At 44.0% G+C, this 16,626-nt stretch overlaps 1 protein-coding gene across 2 annotated transcripts in view; it reads right to left on the bottom strand.

The window, feature by feature from the left end:
* LOC137564349 (ankyrin repeat and KH domain-containing protein 1-like) overlaps positions 1–16,626 on the bottom strand; it is a 156,317-nt gene that overhangs the window by 59,991 nt on the left and 79,700 nt on the right. For both annotated transcript variants that reach the window (XM_068278123.1, XM_068278124.1), the window contains exons 16-21: positions 9,518–9,654; positions 9,297–9,408; positions 5,573–5,718; positions 4,574–4,716; positions 1,778–1,991; positions 479–654 (exon numbers count right to left, since the gene is read on the bottom strand). In XM_068278123.1, the coding sequence (XP_068134224.1) occupies positions 479–654; positions 1,778–1,991; positions 4,574–4,716; positions 5,573–5,718; positions 9,297–9,408; positions 9,518–9,654 (928 nt within the window). The remainder of the gene's footprint in view (positions 1–478; positions 655–1,777; positions 1,992–4,573; positions 4,717–5,572; positions 5,719–9,296; positions 9,409–9,517; positions 9,655–16,626) is intronic.

Here is a 16,626-nt window from a genome sequence, read left to right as displayed (position 1 = left end):
AAAATTGGTCTGTGATCTTGCCTTTTCCAAAGACTTATCTCAAGTGTGTATGAACCATTAGTATGGTTGAGGTCAGCCAGCGTGAAAGTCCATAGGGAGCAGTTCTCCGATCACAGCAAAGTCTATAACTTGAAGCATTCTAATTGGCTGAATAGTGTGGGGGTATAATTATTACTACAACCTATCTGAAACCTAGAGGTTTGAGGGGGTGTCGTCCACCCAATCACATTACTAGAATTTCCCTACGGACTTTCTGGCTGGATCACCTCAACCACTCTAGCACCAAGCCCCTCAACAGTGCAAGAAAAACGTCACAAAATTATGCAGTATGCCATGTTTACTAGATGCCTGTCAGCTGAGCATCTGCACTGGATCTTAACCTGGTTTTGCACCATATATAAAACCTTGGGAGAAAGACTAGAGACAGATAGATAAGGCAGAATAAAACCATAAAGTCCCCCAATCCTGTGAGGCTTACCTATTAATAAGAAGTTCACAGAACTTATAATGCCCCTTGTCTGCAGCAATGGTTAGAGCAGTGTCTCTCGATGAAGGCACTGGTGGAGAATTGACATCAGCTCCCTTATCTAGAAGAACTCTTCCCACCTCTGCATATCCACCAGATGCTGCTTCCATTAAAGGAGTCAAACCCGTCTGCAAGTCACAACATAGAAAAAAAAGGTGTTATTTACACTTCTCACTATACATCGAAAAACAGCAACCTTTAGGAACCCCGACATGAGAAAAACCAATGATGCCGCAATGGTTATCCTGTTGCCTGGTTGTCACCAATTTGCTTTCATTACTTCTAAATCACACATTTGCAACAATCGTAGCCAGCATTGCCAGAATACTGGACCTAAACACCCATCCTGTATTCATTGGAAATTATTCAGCAGAGGGGCAGCACAAGCACCGGGCAAGTCAGCAATTGCATCAATCATTTGTTTTTCCTGTTTCCATTAGTAACCCCTCCCCTTTTCCCTCCAGAAAGAGGTATACGGAGGCTGCCATATTTATTTCCTTTTAATCAATACCAGTTGCCTGGCAGCCCTGCTGGTCTATTTCTCTGCAGTATTATCTGAACACCACCAGAAACAAGCATGCAGCTAGTCTTGTCCGATCTGACTTTAAAGTCTGAAACACCTGATCTGCTGCATGCTTGTTCAGGGGCTATGGCTAATAGTATTAGAGGCAAAGGATCAGCAGGGCTGCCAGCCAACTGGTATTGCTTAAAAGGAAATAAACATGGCAGCCTCCATATACCGCTCTTCAGTTGTCCTTTAAGATTTGTGAAAGAAGGTAGGTTTGTATATCTTGACTGCAGCTTTTACAAAACAGTACTTTGCCTTTGCGTAGAGGTAGGTTTTAAAAGCAGATACTTTGGTAAGAGGGAAGCCTCTGGATCCGCCAGAGCCTTCCTTCATCCACCTCAAGACCGCCAATCCAGAACTGGACACTCGGGAAGGTTGTGGCTGCACACGCATCTGTAAACGAGATATACATACTATGCAGGAGCAGCAGCACAGAGTCACCCGGGCTCGGCAGGAAAAAAGCCCGAGAGTCTCTGAGATACTGCATGGGAGCGAGGAGTCCCGCGCCTGTGCGAGGTTTCAGGGGTCCCAGCGCTGGGATTGGTGGAGGGGGAAGCCTCTGGAATATGCAGACTTTTCCCTCTACTGAGGTAAGTACATACACATCTGTGGCACTTTTATTTCCCCTTCAGTTACACTTTAAAACCGTTTATTGTAAATATTCCAGGTAACAGAATACATACCTTGGCTCTGTGCTCAACATTGGCTTTTCTATCCAACAGAAGACTCACAACCTCAGCCCGACCCTGGAAGCAGGCCAACGTGAGGGCTGTGTTACGATTGGTCTCAATTTGGGCGTTAATATCAGAGCCCATATCGAGAAGCAGCTTTACGGCCGGGACATGTCCGTTCATGGCAGCCAGCATTAAGGGCGAAATCCCCAATTTACTGCCGGTCCTGTAAATAAAGTAATTGCAAAGGCGTTACATACAAAAGGTTTCAGGGTATTCACACAAGTTTCAAAGGAAATATATGTCCTGGCCATACAGCTACATTTTTCCACTAGCTTGCTAACAAATCAGAATGCAAATCATACACATTAGCATCAGATACCAGTATATTTATTAACCATTTAAGACTTTTGGACGTAGAAGCTACGTCCAAAAGTCCGCATGCGCTCCCGCAGCCGATTGAACGCGCGCTCCTGATCCGCGGATCGTTAGCCCATGATCAATAAATCGGGACATGGTGCCCAATCATTGATCCCTTTCCATGGCAGAAAAAGCGACAGCTTCTTTTGGAAGCCTCGCTTTTTCTGCCTCTTACGTCCCCCTACTCCCCTCTTAGCATACATGTTACACTTAGAGTGACGTCATGTAAACAAACTCAAGATTGCCATCTTGTGGCCAAAAAGTAAAACTACATCTACATGTAAAAAAAATAAAAAATAAACACATTTACATAAAAAAATTACTATTTACATCCCACCCTCCAAAAAATACCCAAATAAAAGGTTTAGTAAAAAAAAAAAACAACCATTACAATTAAAAAAAAAAAAAGTAACTATTTACCTAAGGGTCTAAACTTTTTAAATATCCATGTAAAGATAAAATATCTCTTTATTATAAGCTTGTAAATAGTGATGGATGCAAAACGGAAAAAAATGCACTTTTATTTCCAAATAAAATATTGTCGCCATACATTGTGATAGGGACATCATTTAAATAGTGTAATACCCAGGACTGTTAGGCAAATACAATGCGTGGGTTTTAATTATGGAGGCATGTATTATTTTAAAACTATAATGGCCGAAAACCGAGAAATGAATTTTTTCAGTTTTTTCTTATTCTTCCTGTTAAAATGCATTTGCAGTAAAGTAGCTCTTAGCAAAATGTACCACCCAAAGAAAGCCTAATTGGTGGCGTAAAAAAGATATAGATCAGTTCATTGTGATAAGTAGTGATAAAGTTATAGGCTAATGAATGGGAGGTGAACATAGCTCGGATGCATAAAGTGAAAACGACTGAGGGTTGAAGTGGTTAAATAGTTGTTTGGATCCTTTAACCCCTCCCGACCACCTCACGTCGATGGGAGGGTGGCGCCCCCAGGACCGCGTAACGCTGATTGGTGTCAGGTCCTGGAGGCATAGTTTAGCTGGAAACACTTGAGTGCGCGGTCCCAGAGGTCACGTACAGTGGGGATCAGTCAACAGCCTGCCAGCCGCGATCAGAGCTGGCAGACTGTTAGGGAAAAAATTTGTACAGTGCTGTGATCTAGCGCAGCACTGTACAGGTGGACAGCTATGTCACTTAGCTATCCCCAGGAGAGGCTCACAATCTTATCCCTGTCACAGGCTGATGCCTATGAGAGGCGATTGAAGTGAAATGATCTCGGGGGGATGGAAGGGAGGAGGGAAGACATTTTTTAAAATAGCTTTTTTTTATTAAAAATAAATAACTGATTACAAAAATAAAAAACAAACATAGCAGCAGCAATCAGATCCCACCAACAGAAAGCTCTGTTGGTGGGAAGAAAAGGATGTAAGATTCATTTGGCTGCTAAGTTGTATGGCCGAACAATAAACTGTTAAAGCTGCGCAGTGCTTAATTGTAAAAAATGGCCTGGTCACTAGGGGAGTACAAATCTGTGGTCCTCAAGTGGTAAAGTAGCCGCTAAAGCACCAGACTCACTTCAGTCACGTAAGCGTGCAGTTAAGGGAGGATGCAAGCTGGAATGAGGAGAGGCAGTGATGTTTCCCCCAGCATGCTCCAACGCACACTGTGCAGCAGGGACATGTTTCCAAAGCACACTCTGCTTAGGTGTGCAGGAGTCAACTAATCGTCAGGTCACGGCATTTGGCTTACTTTTTAGGCCAGAAGTGGGGGGTGGGGTTATCTGCAGATGGGCCTATTCGTGTCAATACACTAAGTATTTATCATGTGGTGCAGCACAAAAAGTGATATTTGGAAATTTAACTCAAAAGCTTGCACTGAAAGCTGGAGCAGCCTGCCACAATCCTGGATCTTCTGGGATTTTGCATCTAAGATGGAAGACTTTGTACTTGGTTTCCAGTTGAGATGAGCAGTCGAGAACATCTCTGTAGAAAATCTAGAGTGTAGGAGTCAAGAGACCTAGTGCACTGGACTGTCTCGCCGCGTGACGAGAGCATGGTTTTCCTTCTTATACCTCCCACCATGCACTAAAATATTGTTCCTTCGCCCCTCGCATAACAAAACACGCCGCTAGCCTCTAGGCTGATGATACTTCTGTACAGAACTGTTGCCAGAGAGAGGTCGTCCTGATCCCAGTAGGTGAAAGTAATTGTGCATATGTACGCATGAGTTCTCTCTTCAGTCTTGAGGTTTAATTTCTTGGCTGCAGCATCAGTAATCTCACTGAGAGAAGCAAGTCCGGTATGTAAAAATACACAGCAGACAGGATTCCCTTAATTTTCCATAAAGAAACATTCACATTTTCTGCCCCACAATGGTCAATGACAGACAAAAAAAAAGGCTGCAAAACCGATATCAAGCCCTTACCTTGAGTTAATCTCAGCCCCTGCATTCAAAAGAATCTTGATAATATTGACATAGCCTCCTGATGCTGCCAGACTCAGTGGGGTATAGTCTGAAACGTTTCTATGTTCTTTGTTCGCTCCTCGGGCCAGCAGCAGTTCTACTACCTGGAAAATAGCATTAAATAGGTTATCCTAGTTTAAGAAAATACAAACTATTACACATTTCAGATATTTAATATGACAGTGATGGGTGAAAATGTTGATTTCCTTGTAGCCCAATTATCTATGAAAACGAAAATATATACTGTATAGTCCCGAGTTATTTAGCAATTCTACAAATGTATTGCACTCTAGAGAGGGATTGGTTGCTAGAAATATCACTGTACAACTCCCCCCCTCCCCCAGTAATGTATACTTGTTTCTACATAGCATTAATACTGACTTACCCAAACTGCTGTTAGAATTTGCTTTTGTAAAGTGCCCCTAGGACAGTAATTTGCAAACTTGGCTCTCCAGCTGTTAAGGAACTACAAGTCCCACAATGCATTTGCCTTTATGAATCAAGACTGTGGCTGTCAGACTCCCACAATGTATTGTGGGACTTTTAGTTCCTTAACAGCTGGCGAGCCAAGTTTGCAGATCACTGCCCTAGGAGGTATTTACAGCGGGAGGGGGAAGCATCTGGACCCTAAAGAGGCTTCTCTTATCCTTCACAGCCACCGTTTCAGCGCTGGGATGGAAGTACTCCGGCAAGCGCACTAGCACCACCCCACTTTCTTCGGGAAAGAGCCAGGCTAGACTGGGTCCGCACTACTGCGCAGTGGAACGGACCAGATTGGCGGGGCGGTGCTAATGCGTGTGTGCAGGGAGGCAACTCTTCGGGGGTTGCAGCGCCAAGAAGGGCTAGCTGAAGAGGATGGGGGGTGCAGCCTGGTTTCCCCCAAGTGGATATCACAAGTTTCCTTAAAATTTTGTGTTCAGTCAGCTTTTAAGATGAAAATATATTTTATTTTTAACCCACCTCTTGACGACCTCCAGAGCAGGCAAGAGATAGTGGCGTATCCTTCGTACGTTCTGTCTGTGCTTCTATATCAGCACCTTTGTCTAGTAACGTTTCAACAATTCCAACGTGACCAGCTGTAGCAGCCAGGATAAGAGGTGTAGACCCTAAATAATAAAAAAATATATAAGTCCAATGGGATATAAACACACAGGTTGCAACTTTTTGCTTCACTCAAAATAAGAGTAAACCTACTACATTCAGCAGCAGTGGAATGGTTGAGTCAAAGGGAGGTGCGGAAACTGAGGGCATGCAGTAGCGTTAAAGCTGCTCTCTCGTACTCCATCCCGACTCTGCATACTACAAACCAACTGGTTGGCACCATTTCATCATCTGGTCTCTGGCTCCACCAATCATTTTACTCCTCGGATGCTGCGCATCTCTGTAAGCCCCTCCCCACCGGGTCATTATCTCAAAACTGTAAAGTGATGCATTCAAAGCTTCTGAAGGGTAACCACGCATGATGTAGCGAAACAGAGAACCTGAGATCAAGCAAACATATTGACTTATACTTACCTGGGGCTTCCTCCAGCACCCTGTAGGCTCCCTTAGGTTTTGTCCAGTCTCATCTATGCCTCTGCTGCCTCTGGTTTAGTAAAGACGGAGACAGTTGTGGACTACTAAGCATGCGTGGCCCCGTACATCTCCATGGCCACGATCCTATAGCCAGGAGTATTTTGCAAGGGCCCAGTTACAATCCTCATCGGACTGCGCAGACGTAGAGTGCTCCTGCGCAGTTAGGCTACAGGAGTGTGACTGCCAAGACGCACAAGGCCTCACATGCACAGTAGTTCCTGAGTGGTGACCAAGAAGGCGCCCTTGCGCAGTAGTGCCTGACTACAGGGGCCGACTAAGGGAGGACAGAGTGGCCCGGGAGGACGGTGAGGGAGCCCATGGCAAGTATAAACCCTTATGTTTGCTTCATCTCAGGTTCACTTTAGAGTTTTAGGTTTATGCAATAAAAGAAGAAACCTTAAGGTGACCGAATCTGAAGAAAGAATCTTACAGTTAATGATCTTTCAACGCGATCTGAACGATCAAAACTAAATCGGCAGGCAATCATCAATTGTACCCATTACCAGAACAATTTAAGAAGTTTTTACATTCCGATTCAATCATAAAATCCAACTTTCAGATCGATTTTTTTTCCTTTTCCAATCGATGGCGCAGTTTTCTATACAATTTGATCATAAAAGTTGTGTTGAAAGATTGAATCTGAAGGAAAAGTTGTACTGTCAATTAGCGCCTCAGCCTTATATTTACAGGACCAGCAGATATTTAAAACCTGAATAGGCATTTATAAGATAACGTATACCGATCAGGCATGGTAGAAATTTTTATTTGATTGATCTGTAAAAACCATTAGTAAGGGGTGGTTCACATAGGTTTCTGCTGAGCGTCTCATTCAAACGCTATGTTTTTTCCCCCAAGAATGCCAGCTAAGCTTGTAATGGGTTTTGAAGGCTTTTGATTGCTTTCAGGAGAGTGTTGCGTTTTCTGGGCTTTTGCAGGAAGTATAGGGAAAGGCTTCAGTGGCTTTTGCTGAGTGGCATTCAGAGGCTTTTGCTAGCTTTCAAACGCCTTCTAGAAGCTGCATGTTGCTTTTAGGGCTGGTTCAGACAGACGCTTGTGGAGCGTTTACCGCAATCGTTCAGAACGTCGCGGTAAACGCTCCCATTCAAGTGAATGGGAGTGTTTACACTCAGCCTTTGCGCGTGTTTACACGTTCGCGGCGTTCGGGTCCCGATTTGCGCTAGAGTTTGAACTGCCCCTGGAAGAGACATGTAGCTTCCAGTGGGCGGCCAACCGCGACGGCTAATGTCCCCCTAGGGGCAAGAAAAAACACGACCGCATCGGAACGCGACGGCTACTGAAAGCTGCAGCCGCCGCAACGCCCCCAAACACGACGCCACGCAGACGTCCGTCTGGACCAGCCCTTAAGACGAGACACCGGGATCAACTGCCAGGCTTTCATGAAAGCTTGCAAAAGCTCGTACTAAATGCTCCCATTCACCCGCATGGGACAGCGGTAGATCCCTAAAAACGTTACGTTTAATGCCAGCAAAACGTCTGTGTAAACCAGCCCATACAAAAAGGGTAAAAAAAAAACAACTATATCTAGCCACAATCACACTGACCTACATAGCGCTCTTTAATCTGGCCCCTCAAAGCATAGTAATTTAAGCTACATTTTAGTCGATTTACGATAAATCAATGTGTGCTATATGTAACTGATATTTTTGATCTGAGCAGACAATGAATAAATATTGGATCACTTTCAATCCAACATACTAGTTTCAGTTCAAAAAATATATATATTTTCTTTAAATTTACCAAGGAAGCCAATATTAATATTATTTCACTACTTGGACAGTTTTATGTGTATTTAACTTTAAATGGCTATGATAAAAATGAAAATACATACTACTCTTTAGCCTCATGCCAAGGTTCAAGGCACAAACTGCTCTTACTGAGCTCTGTAAGGACTTTAGGGTGTAAAGTATCTTTCCTGATGCTTTATTTACATTTGGCGGGCTATTTATAAAGCAGCCAGCATTAGACAGCCACTTGACACCTTGCCATAATGCACTGCTAGTCACCGCAGTGGATCATCACCGGGGGGATGGGTTGTCCTGCTGGCCCTCAACACTGCAGCGCGTGGACCCCCAGAACATATCCAACAAGAGCTTTTCGAATATGTTATTTTATCTGCGCCTTTTCATGCAAGAGTCCGGCTGTAAAGCAACTGAGCAAGTAGTGCCACCCCTGCACAGCAAGCAAAAGCCACTCATACACAAGCAGCTCCATGCTACTGAGCAGGCCTGGTCCGCCCATGATGCCAACTTCCTCAGGCAGCAGAAACCTGGGGGCAGCACCAGGCAGAAACAGGAAGTGAAGAGAGTGCCTGGCCAACCTATAGTGGAGGTAACTGTACCTGGCTAACCTATACTGGGGCAACTGTACCTAGCTACCAAGCCTCTATCCATCAATGTGTAGGTTACTAGGCAGTAGTACTTATTTAACGTTGTGGAATGAGTCCTAACAAGTTAACATTTGAGAAATGAGCACACAGCTACGTGTATTTTTCATATTATTTGGGATTTATATATAAAGTGTTAACATCTTCTGCAGCACTTTACACAGTACATATTCATGTCACTGACTGTCCCTCAAAGGAGCTCACAATCTGATCCCTACCATAGTCATATGTCCATGGTAGTACAGGGTCAGTTTAGATCGAAGTCAATTCACTTATTTGCTTTTGAAATGTGGAAGGAAACCCACACTGACACGGGGAGACCATAACAACTCTATGCAAACTCCATTAATCAGGACTGTGGAGTTGGTACAAAAATCATCCGACTCCAACTCCTCCGTTTATGAAACCACTGACTGTGACTCCAACTTCTCGACTCAGACTCCTTGGTCTAATACTTACCAGGGCTGTGGATTTGGTACAAAAATCATCAGACTCCTCAGTTTACGAAACCACCGACTCCAACTCCAGGTATCCAAAATTGCTCCGACTCCAACTCCACAGCCCTGGTTATAATAATGGCGGCCTGCATAGTGGATAGCAAGGCGAGAGCGCTGTCCATATAGCAACCGTGCCGTCCATATAGCAACCGTGCCGCCCATATTATGACACTCTTTTGCCACTGGTACATAAATGTATTTGACGCACCTTTTTTGTCTCTGTGTTCAATGTTAGCACAGCGGGCTATTAAAACAGACACCAGCTCCTCGTGACCTCCAGCACAGCCGAGTGTTAAGGCAGTATCATGATTGCTTTCAGTCTAAGGAAATAAAGAGAAAAATACAAAGTAAAAAGAAAAAAAAATCAAAGCAGAAAAAAATAATCAGGTTGCAATACAACCCTGTGCATTTCCTTAATGAATTACTCACATGTGCGTCAATATCTACCGATGGAAACGTGGATAACAAAGGCTGTTTAGCATTAACTGGAGATGTCTGGGGTGCTGAAGAAGGTAACGTAGCTGGCGGGGAGTTAAAAGGTAAAGGAGGCACTCTGTTATTGACAGCTGAAAAACACAAAGGGAAAATAATGAGATTACACGGGAGACCCCATCATGGCCAAACAAACAAAAATTCAAATAACCGATATAACACTTAAAGGGAAGGTTCAAGCAAAATAAAAAAATGAGTTTCACTTACCTGGGACTTCTACCAGCCCCATGCAGCCATCCTGTGCTCTCGTAGTCACTCACTGCTGCTCCAGTCCCCCGCTGGCAGCTTGCCGACCTCGGAGGTCGGCGGGACGCATTGCGTACATTTTTACGCATTCCCGATAGTGCAGGAACATTAACGCATACATTTTTACGCGTTACTGGTTCAATACGTAAATTTTTACGCATTGAACCAGTAATGCGTAAAAATGTATGTGATAATGTTCCTGCACTACCGGGAATGCGTAAAAATGTACGCAATGCGTCCCGCCGACCTCCGAGGTCGGCAAGCTGCCAGCGGGGGACTGGAGCAGCAGTGAGTGACTACAAGGGCACAGGATGGCTGCATGAGGCTGGTAGAAGCCCCCGGTAAGTGAAACTCATTTTTTTATTTTGCTTGGACATTCCCTTTAAAGCGGATCCGAGATGAAAAACTAACTAGAACAAGCAACTTGTCTATATATTTTATCTAAATTTTAGATAGTTTACACAGCAAATCTAGCGGCAAACAGCTTCAATAGAATATGATTATTTCTTCCTGTGATACGACAGCAGCCATATTTGTAAACATTACAAACAGGCAAGCTTATCTGCATCTTCTGTGAAAAAAAAAAACTAATCCCCCCCTCCTCCTCTGAAATCTCTGGTTAGTAGTCCCCCCTCCCCCTCCTCCTGCCCAGACTGAGCTCCCATGAGCCCTTGCTACTGCCAAGGCTCTCTGAAAAAAACTGTGGGCGAGGCTTGTTTAGTTTATAGGGAATTAGAGTATTAAAAAAAAAAAAAAAAAAAAAGTATTTGGCTTGAGGAATGCCCTATAAACAATAGGAAAGGAACACAATTATGCAATGAGTAAAAGTTCATCTCGTATTCACTTTAAGCTACTAGAACAGAATGAATATCACCTAAAATCTTTCCCACTTCGCCAAACTATAAATTATACTTGTCAATTGAAATGTGATCATGCTTTATGCTGGGAATACACAATGCGCTTTTTCGGTTGATTTTCTGTTCAATCAATTTTCGATTCGTTTTTCAGCTCTATTCTCTTATCTTCTATCAATTTCCATTCACTTCTATGAGAAATCAAGCGGTAAAACGATCGACTGTAAGATCGGACATGTCAGAAATGATCTATTGAACCATCTATCTGCCGAAAAAAACGCATTGTGTATTCCCAGCATTAGGTTCTATTCCCACTTGAGTGGAGAGCTGACTTTTTTTGTCCATTCTCCGCTCTAATTTCTAATCGGAGGGTGAATCCCTCCTATGTTATACAAAGGAGCTGTTCTCACTTGTGCTGCCACAGATCCGCGGGATCCGTGGCAGTAAGCACGCACGTCTGTGTAGTCCACGATAATCCTGGACAGGCGGAGGCGTCTGTATCTGCCCCTGGCTACACAAAAACGCTGCTGTTTGGTCCCTGTATGCAGGGAAGAAGCAGGGGGATCCCCATTGGGCTGCAAAAGAAATGGGAGTCCTCTGCTACTGTGAGAATTCTCATTGGTTCATGGTGGACCAATTAAAATGTTCCCTGTTGCTTGGGAGAATTGGCCTATTGCAGCCTATGGAGAGCCCCATGCTTCTGCTAGCCTTCAGGCTGTTTTCAGAGCAGGACCGAGTGGCAGCGAGATAAGGGAGCGGCGATCGCTTTGGACAGCAGGCGGATGCAAAATGGAGGGACCGCTCACAATGTCCATTTTGCCTCCGGTCTAGTGGGAACAGTGCCTTAATGTATACTAGCTGAGGACCCAGCTTTGCTGGGGTATATATTTGGTGATTGTTGGGTCCAGCAACTTTTTGTAACCTTGACAAAAAGGTTGACCAAGTTTTTTGTCAAAAACTTGGTAGACTCCATGACCAAGTTTTTGAGCTTTGCGGTCCTTTGGCATCACTGTGAGAATGGAAGCTGTTTACTTTTTCTTATTGAAATCAAGCAAACAAATCTGATTGGCTGTTTGGGGTTCAAATTCAGAAAAGGTTGTGGAGCGACAGTCACCCAATGACCGACTGGAGCAGGTTTAAGGCCTCTGCCATTAAAAGTTAAAGATTGACAGCAATTTAAATATTACTCTTGAAAATCATTAGGTGAATTTTGGCAATTTATGCTCCGCCCACTTCCCCTGAATTTTTAACCTTGGTCATCAAGTGACCTGCTGTGTCAAGTTTCGGGGCTCTGGCTTTATTACTGTGAGAATGGCATCCTTTTAAATTTTCCCATTGACATGAATGGGTGAAATGTGATTTGCTGTTTGTAGCTCCGCCCAGGTGCAGGGGGCACACCTGGGCGGAGCTACAAGTTCCGTTGAAATTGGTTAAAGAACAAGCGACACCCATGCTAACCTAGAAATAAAAACCACATTATATAAGTAGATAAATACTACCTCTATTTACATAACAGATGTATTGTGCTATCCACGTAATGATTCCTGTGAGTTTTACAAAGGAAAAGCAGAAAATCCTTTTCTAGGCAGTGGCCATCTTGCCAAGCTAATGTTGACATCATATCCTCCCTGACTTGTTTCCCCCCTCCCTTCTCTTGCTCATTGTGTATTCATTAGCTGCCCTCCTCCAAGAGTTTTTTTTATCTACCCATCCAATCACTGAGTCACCTCAGCCTCGCTTGTAAACACAAGTGATCAGCTAGGCAGGGAAATAAATGGAAGAGGAGGAATATATTCTAGATAAAAAGAACTCCCAGCATTCAACTTTTTGGCACTGTTTTGCACTAGGGCCAGTGCTCCTATAGTATGTAATAACTCCAAACCATAACAGCAGAAAAATGCAGGATTAGCATCTTTATCACTTAATACACTCAGACCAGTTGCTGTTGAAATTTGATTTGTATGGTGACAATACCGCTTTAAGGCGTTTGTGTGTCTATAATCTGTGCAGCCATTATTCAAACGTCCGAATATATTTATTAGATAAACTGATAACCCATAGATAACCTGACTTATTAAACAAGTTTTTTTTCTATATTTTTTTATTTTTACAAAGCACAGAAGAGCATACACCAGTTTAAAATAAGAAGCAATAACTCAACCGTTCACCTGTAATGAGGTCTGAAACTTCACCACCCCCATCGACAAAACTGCCACGGCCATTTTTACCTGAAGTGTTCCGAACGCTGTGGCTTGTGTTGTTGTGGCCCACCCCCAGCTGTGCAGCCACCTATTAGGCGGCGTTATTGAGTTTACCTTTCCCCAAAAAATTGCCACAGATTTTGGCGATGTAGACATCTAATTATTTATGGACGAGCAGTGCTGGTCGTAATGGAAAAAGCTACGCTTACGGATCATTACGCGTAATTTTACGCTATTACGCATTACGAAATTACGCTTACGGCATAGACATTCAATTTCAGTACATGTCTGTAATTACGCATTGCCCTTACACAATTACGCGTAAGAATACCGTAATTCAGGTTGTTACGTTATAGGCTTACGCGTAAAATCCTACTAGCAATTAATGCGTAAGGTCATGCTGCCAAGCGGAAAAGTTGACGCATGGATCAATGTTAGGTAGCCGCCGACTTTAAGGGTTAATAGCAAAGCCCCCTTAAGTGCTAAGAGCCTCAAATTTGGAGAATATATTAAGGAGATCAGAAGGAATAAGAGGAAATTTTTTTTTTCAAAAAGACCTTATAGTTTTTGAGAAAATCGATGTTAAAGTTTCAAAGGAAAAATATATACATTTAAAAACCCGCCGACTTTAACGGTTAATAGCAAAGCCTGCTTAAAATTTAGGAACACCAAATTCACAGGGTATATTAAGGGGATTAGTGGGAATAAGAGGAAAATTTTTTTTTTCAAAAAGACCTTATAGTTTTTGAGAAAATCGATTTTTAAGTTTCAAGGGCAAAAATGTCTTTTAAATGCGGAAAATGTCAGTTTTTTTTGCACAGGTAACAATAGTGTTTTATTTTCATAGATTCCCCCAAGTGGGAAGAGTTTTACTTACTTCGTTCTGAGTGTGGGAAATATTAAAAAAAACGACGTGGGGTCCCCCCTCCCAGACCTCTTTAACCCCTTGTCCCCCATGCAGACTGGGATAGCCAGAATGCGGAGCACCGGCCGCGTGGGGCTCCGCACCCTGACTATACCAGCCCGCATGGTCCATGGATTGGGGGGTCTCGGAAGGGGAGGGGCAGCCAAGCTTTCCCCTCCCCCTCCGAGCCCTTGTCCAATCTAAGGACAAGGGGCTCTTCTCCACCTCCGATGGGCGGTGGAGGTGGAGGCCGCGATTTCCTGGGGGTGGGGGGGGGGGGTTCATGGTGGCATCTGGGAGTCCCCTTTAAAAAGGGGTCCCCCAGATGCCCACCCCCCCTCCCAGGAGAAATGAGTATAGAGGTACTTGTACCCCTTACCCATTTCCTTTAAGAGTTAAAAGTAAATAAACACACAAACACATAGAAAAAGTATTTTAATTGAACAAAAAACATAACCATGAAAAAAGTCCTTTAATATTTTTAATTAACCATTAATACTTACCTGTCCCTTTAAAAGCCAGTTCCCACGCAATATCCTCGGAAATATACTAATCAGTTACAATGTAACAAAGTTATTACAATGTAACAACTTTGTTACTTTGTAACACCACCGCACCCGACGTCACTCGCCGCTCGGCCGCCGCATACACGCTAAGTCCCCGCCGGCTCCCGTCGTCCACTCCGCCCACACCTGTCACCCATATACATGCTGGCACCCATGGGTGCCAGCATGTATATAGGTGACATGTGGGAGAGGCGGGGAGGGCAGCGAAGCCGGCGGGGACTTAGCGTCCATTCACCCGACAGAGCTCTGAGCTATATAGCTCAGAGCTCTCGAAAGCATCTTTGTATTTGGGCTCCAAGGAGCCTTATTGGTCCTTAGCAGACCAATGGGGTTCCTTCTGATTTGAAGGAACCCCATTGGTCTGCTAAGGACCAATGGGGCTCCTTGGAGCCCAAATACAAAGATGCTTTCGAGAGCTCTGAGCTATATAGCTCAGAGCTCTGTCGGGTGAAGGGACGCTAAGTCCCCGCCGGCTTCGCTGCCCTCCCCGCCTCTCCCACATGTCACCTATATACATGCTGGCACCCATGGGTGCCAGCATGTATATGGGTGACAGGTGTGAGCGGAGTGGACGGCGGGAGCCGGCGGGGACTTAGCGTGTATGCGGCGGCCGGCGGGTGAGCGGCGAGTGACGTCGGGTGCGGTGGTGTTACAAAGTAACAAAGTTGTTACATTGTAATAACTTTGTTACATTGTAACTGATTAGTATATTTCCGAGGATATTGCGTGGGAACTGGCTTTTAAAGGGACAGGTAAGTATTAATGGTTAATTAAGAATATTAAAGGACTTTTTTCGTGGTTATGTTTTTTTGTTCAATTAAAATACTTTTTCTATGTGTTTGTGTGTTTATTTACTTTTAACTCTTAAAGGAAATGGGTAAGGGGTACAAGTACCTCTATACTCATTTCTCCTGGGAGGGGGGGTGGGCATCTGGGGGACCCCTTTTTAAAGGGGACTCCCAGATGCAACCATGAACCCCCCACCCCCCACCCCCCAGGAAATCGAGGCCTCCACCTCCACCGTCCATCGGAGGTGGAGAAGAGCCCCTTGTCCTTGGATTGGACAAGGGCTCGGAGGGGGAGGGGAAAGCTTGGCTGCCCCTCCCCTTCCGAGACCCCCCAATCCATGGACCATGCGGGCTGGTATAGTCAGGGTGCGGAGCCCCACACGGCCGGTGCTCCGCATTCTGGCTATCCCAGTCTGCATGAGGGACAAGGGGTTAAAGAGGTCCGGGAGGGGGGACCCCACGTCGTTTTTTTTTTTTAATATTTCCCACACTCAGAACGAAGTAAGTAAAACTCTTCCCACTTGGGGGAATCTATGAAAATAAAACACTATTGTTACCTGTGCAAAAAAAAACTGACATTTTCCGCATTTAAAAGACATTTTTGCCCTTGAAAATTAAAAATCGATTTTCTCAAAAACTATAAGGTCTTTTTGAAAAAAAAATGTTTCCTCTTATTCCTTCTGATCTCCTTAATATATTCTCCAAATTTGAGGCTCTTAGCACTTAAGGGGGCTTTGCTATTAACCCTTAAAGTCGGCGGCTTTTTTATATTATACGGGAGCGTAATATTACGCGATTACGGCAGACTGTGTAATTTCAATGGGAGTTTACTGTCTTACGCGTAATTTGTTACGCGTAAAAACTTAACCCACGGTCTACGCGTAATTACGCGTAATACCGTAACCTTACACATAACGCTTACTGTGCATTTGTAGTGAATTACGATGCGTAATTACGCTAATGCGTAATTTCGGCCCAGCACTGTGGACGAGTGGTTGCGTTATTGTCGCTGACAACCACAGATATCTGCAGCTCCAACGCAGATCTTTACATTAAAGCTTATTAGAATTACAAACTATTTTAAGTAAAGCTTGAAGTTATTTTTGTTTAAGTATATTTATTTTTTCCCCTCAAGAAAAAGAAACTTGAGAAAAGACTTTCAAAAGAGCCTAACTTTAAAAGTCATAAAGAGTAGAGGCGCCAATAGAATAAAAATAGCATCAATTTAAAACCAAATAAAATGTGGGTGGTAATGGTGGGCTTACCTACCCAGCAAGCAACACAACCAATTTTGTATAGTAAATATCAAATTTAATATGTACTTCAAATAAGAAAATAGTTTGCAACGCGTTTCACGGGTCCCGACCCCGCTTCCTCAGGCAACAAAGCATACACAGAAGGAGCAACCAATCGGTTGAGTGTACTGGTGTACACTCAACCGATTGGTTGCGCCTTCTGTGTATGCTTTGCTGCCTGAGGAAGCGGGC

The sequence above is a fragment of the Hyperolius riggenbachi genome, chromosome 3 (genome assembly GCF_040937935.1).
Source record: "Hyperolius riggenbachi isolate aHypRig1 chromosome 3, aHypRig1.pri, whole genome shotgun sequence".
NCBI classification, from domain to species: Eukaryota; Metazoa; Chordata; class Amphibia; order Anura; family Hyperoliidae; genus Hyperolius; species Hyperolius riggenbachi.
This window is presented reverse-complemented; position numbering and strand designations above follow the sequence as displayed.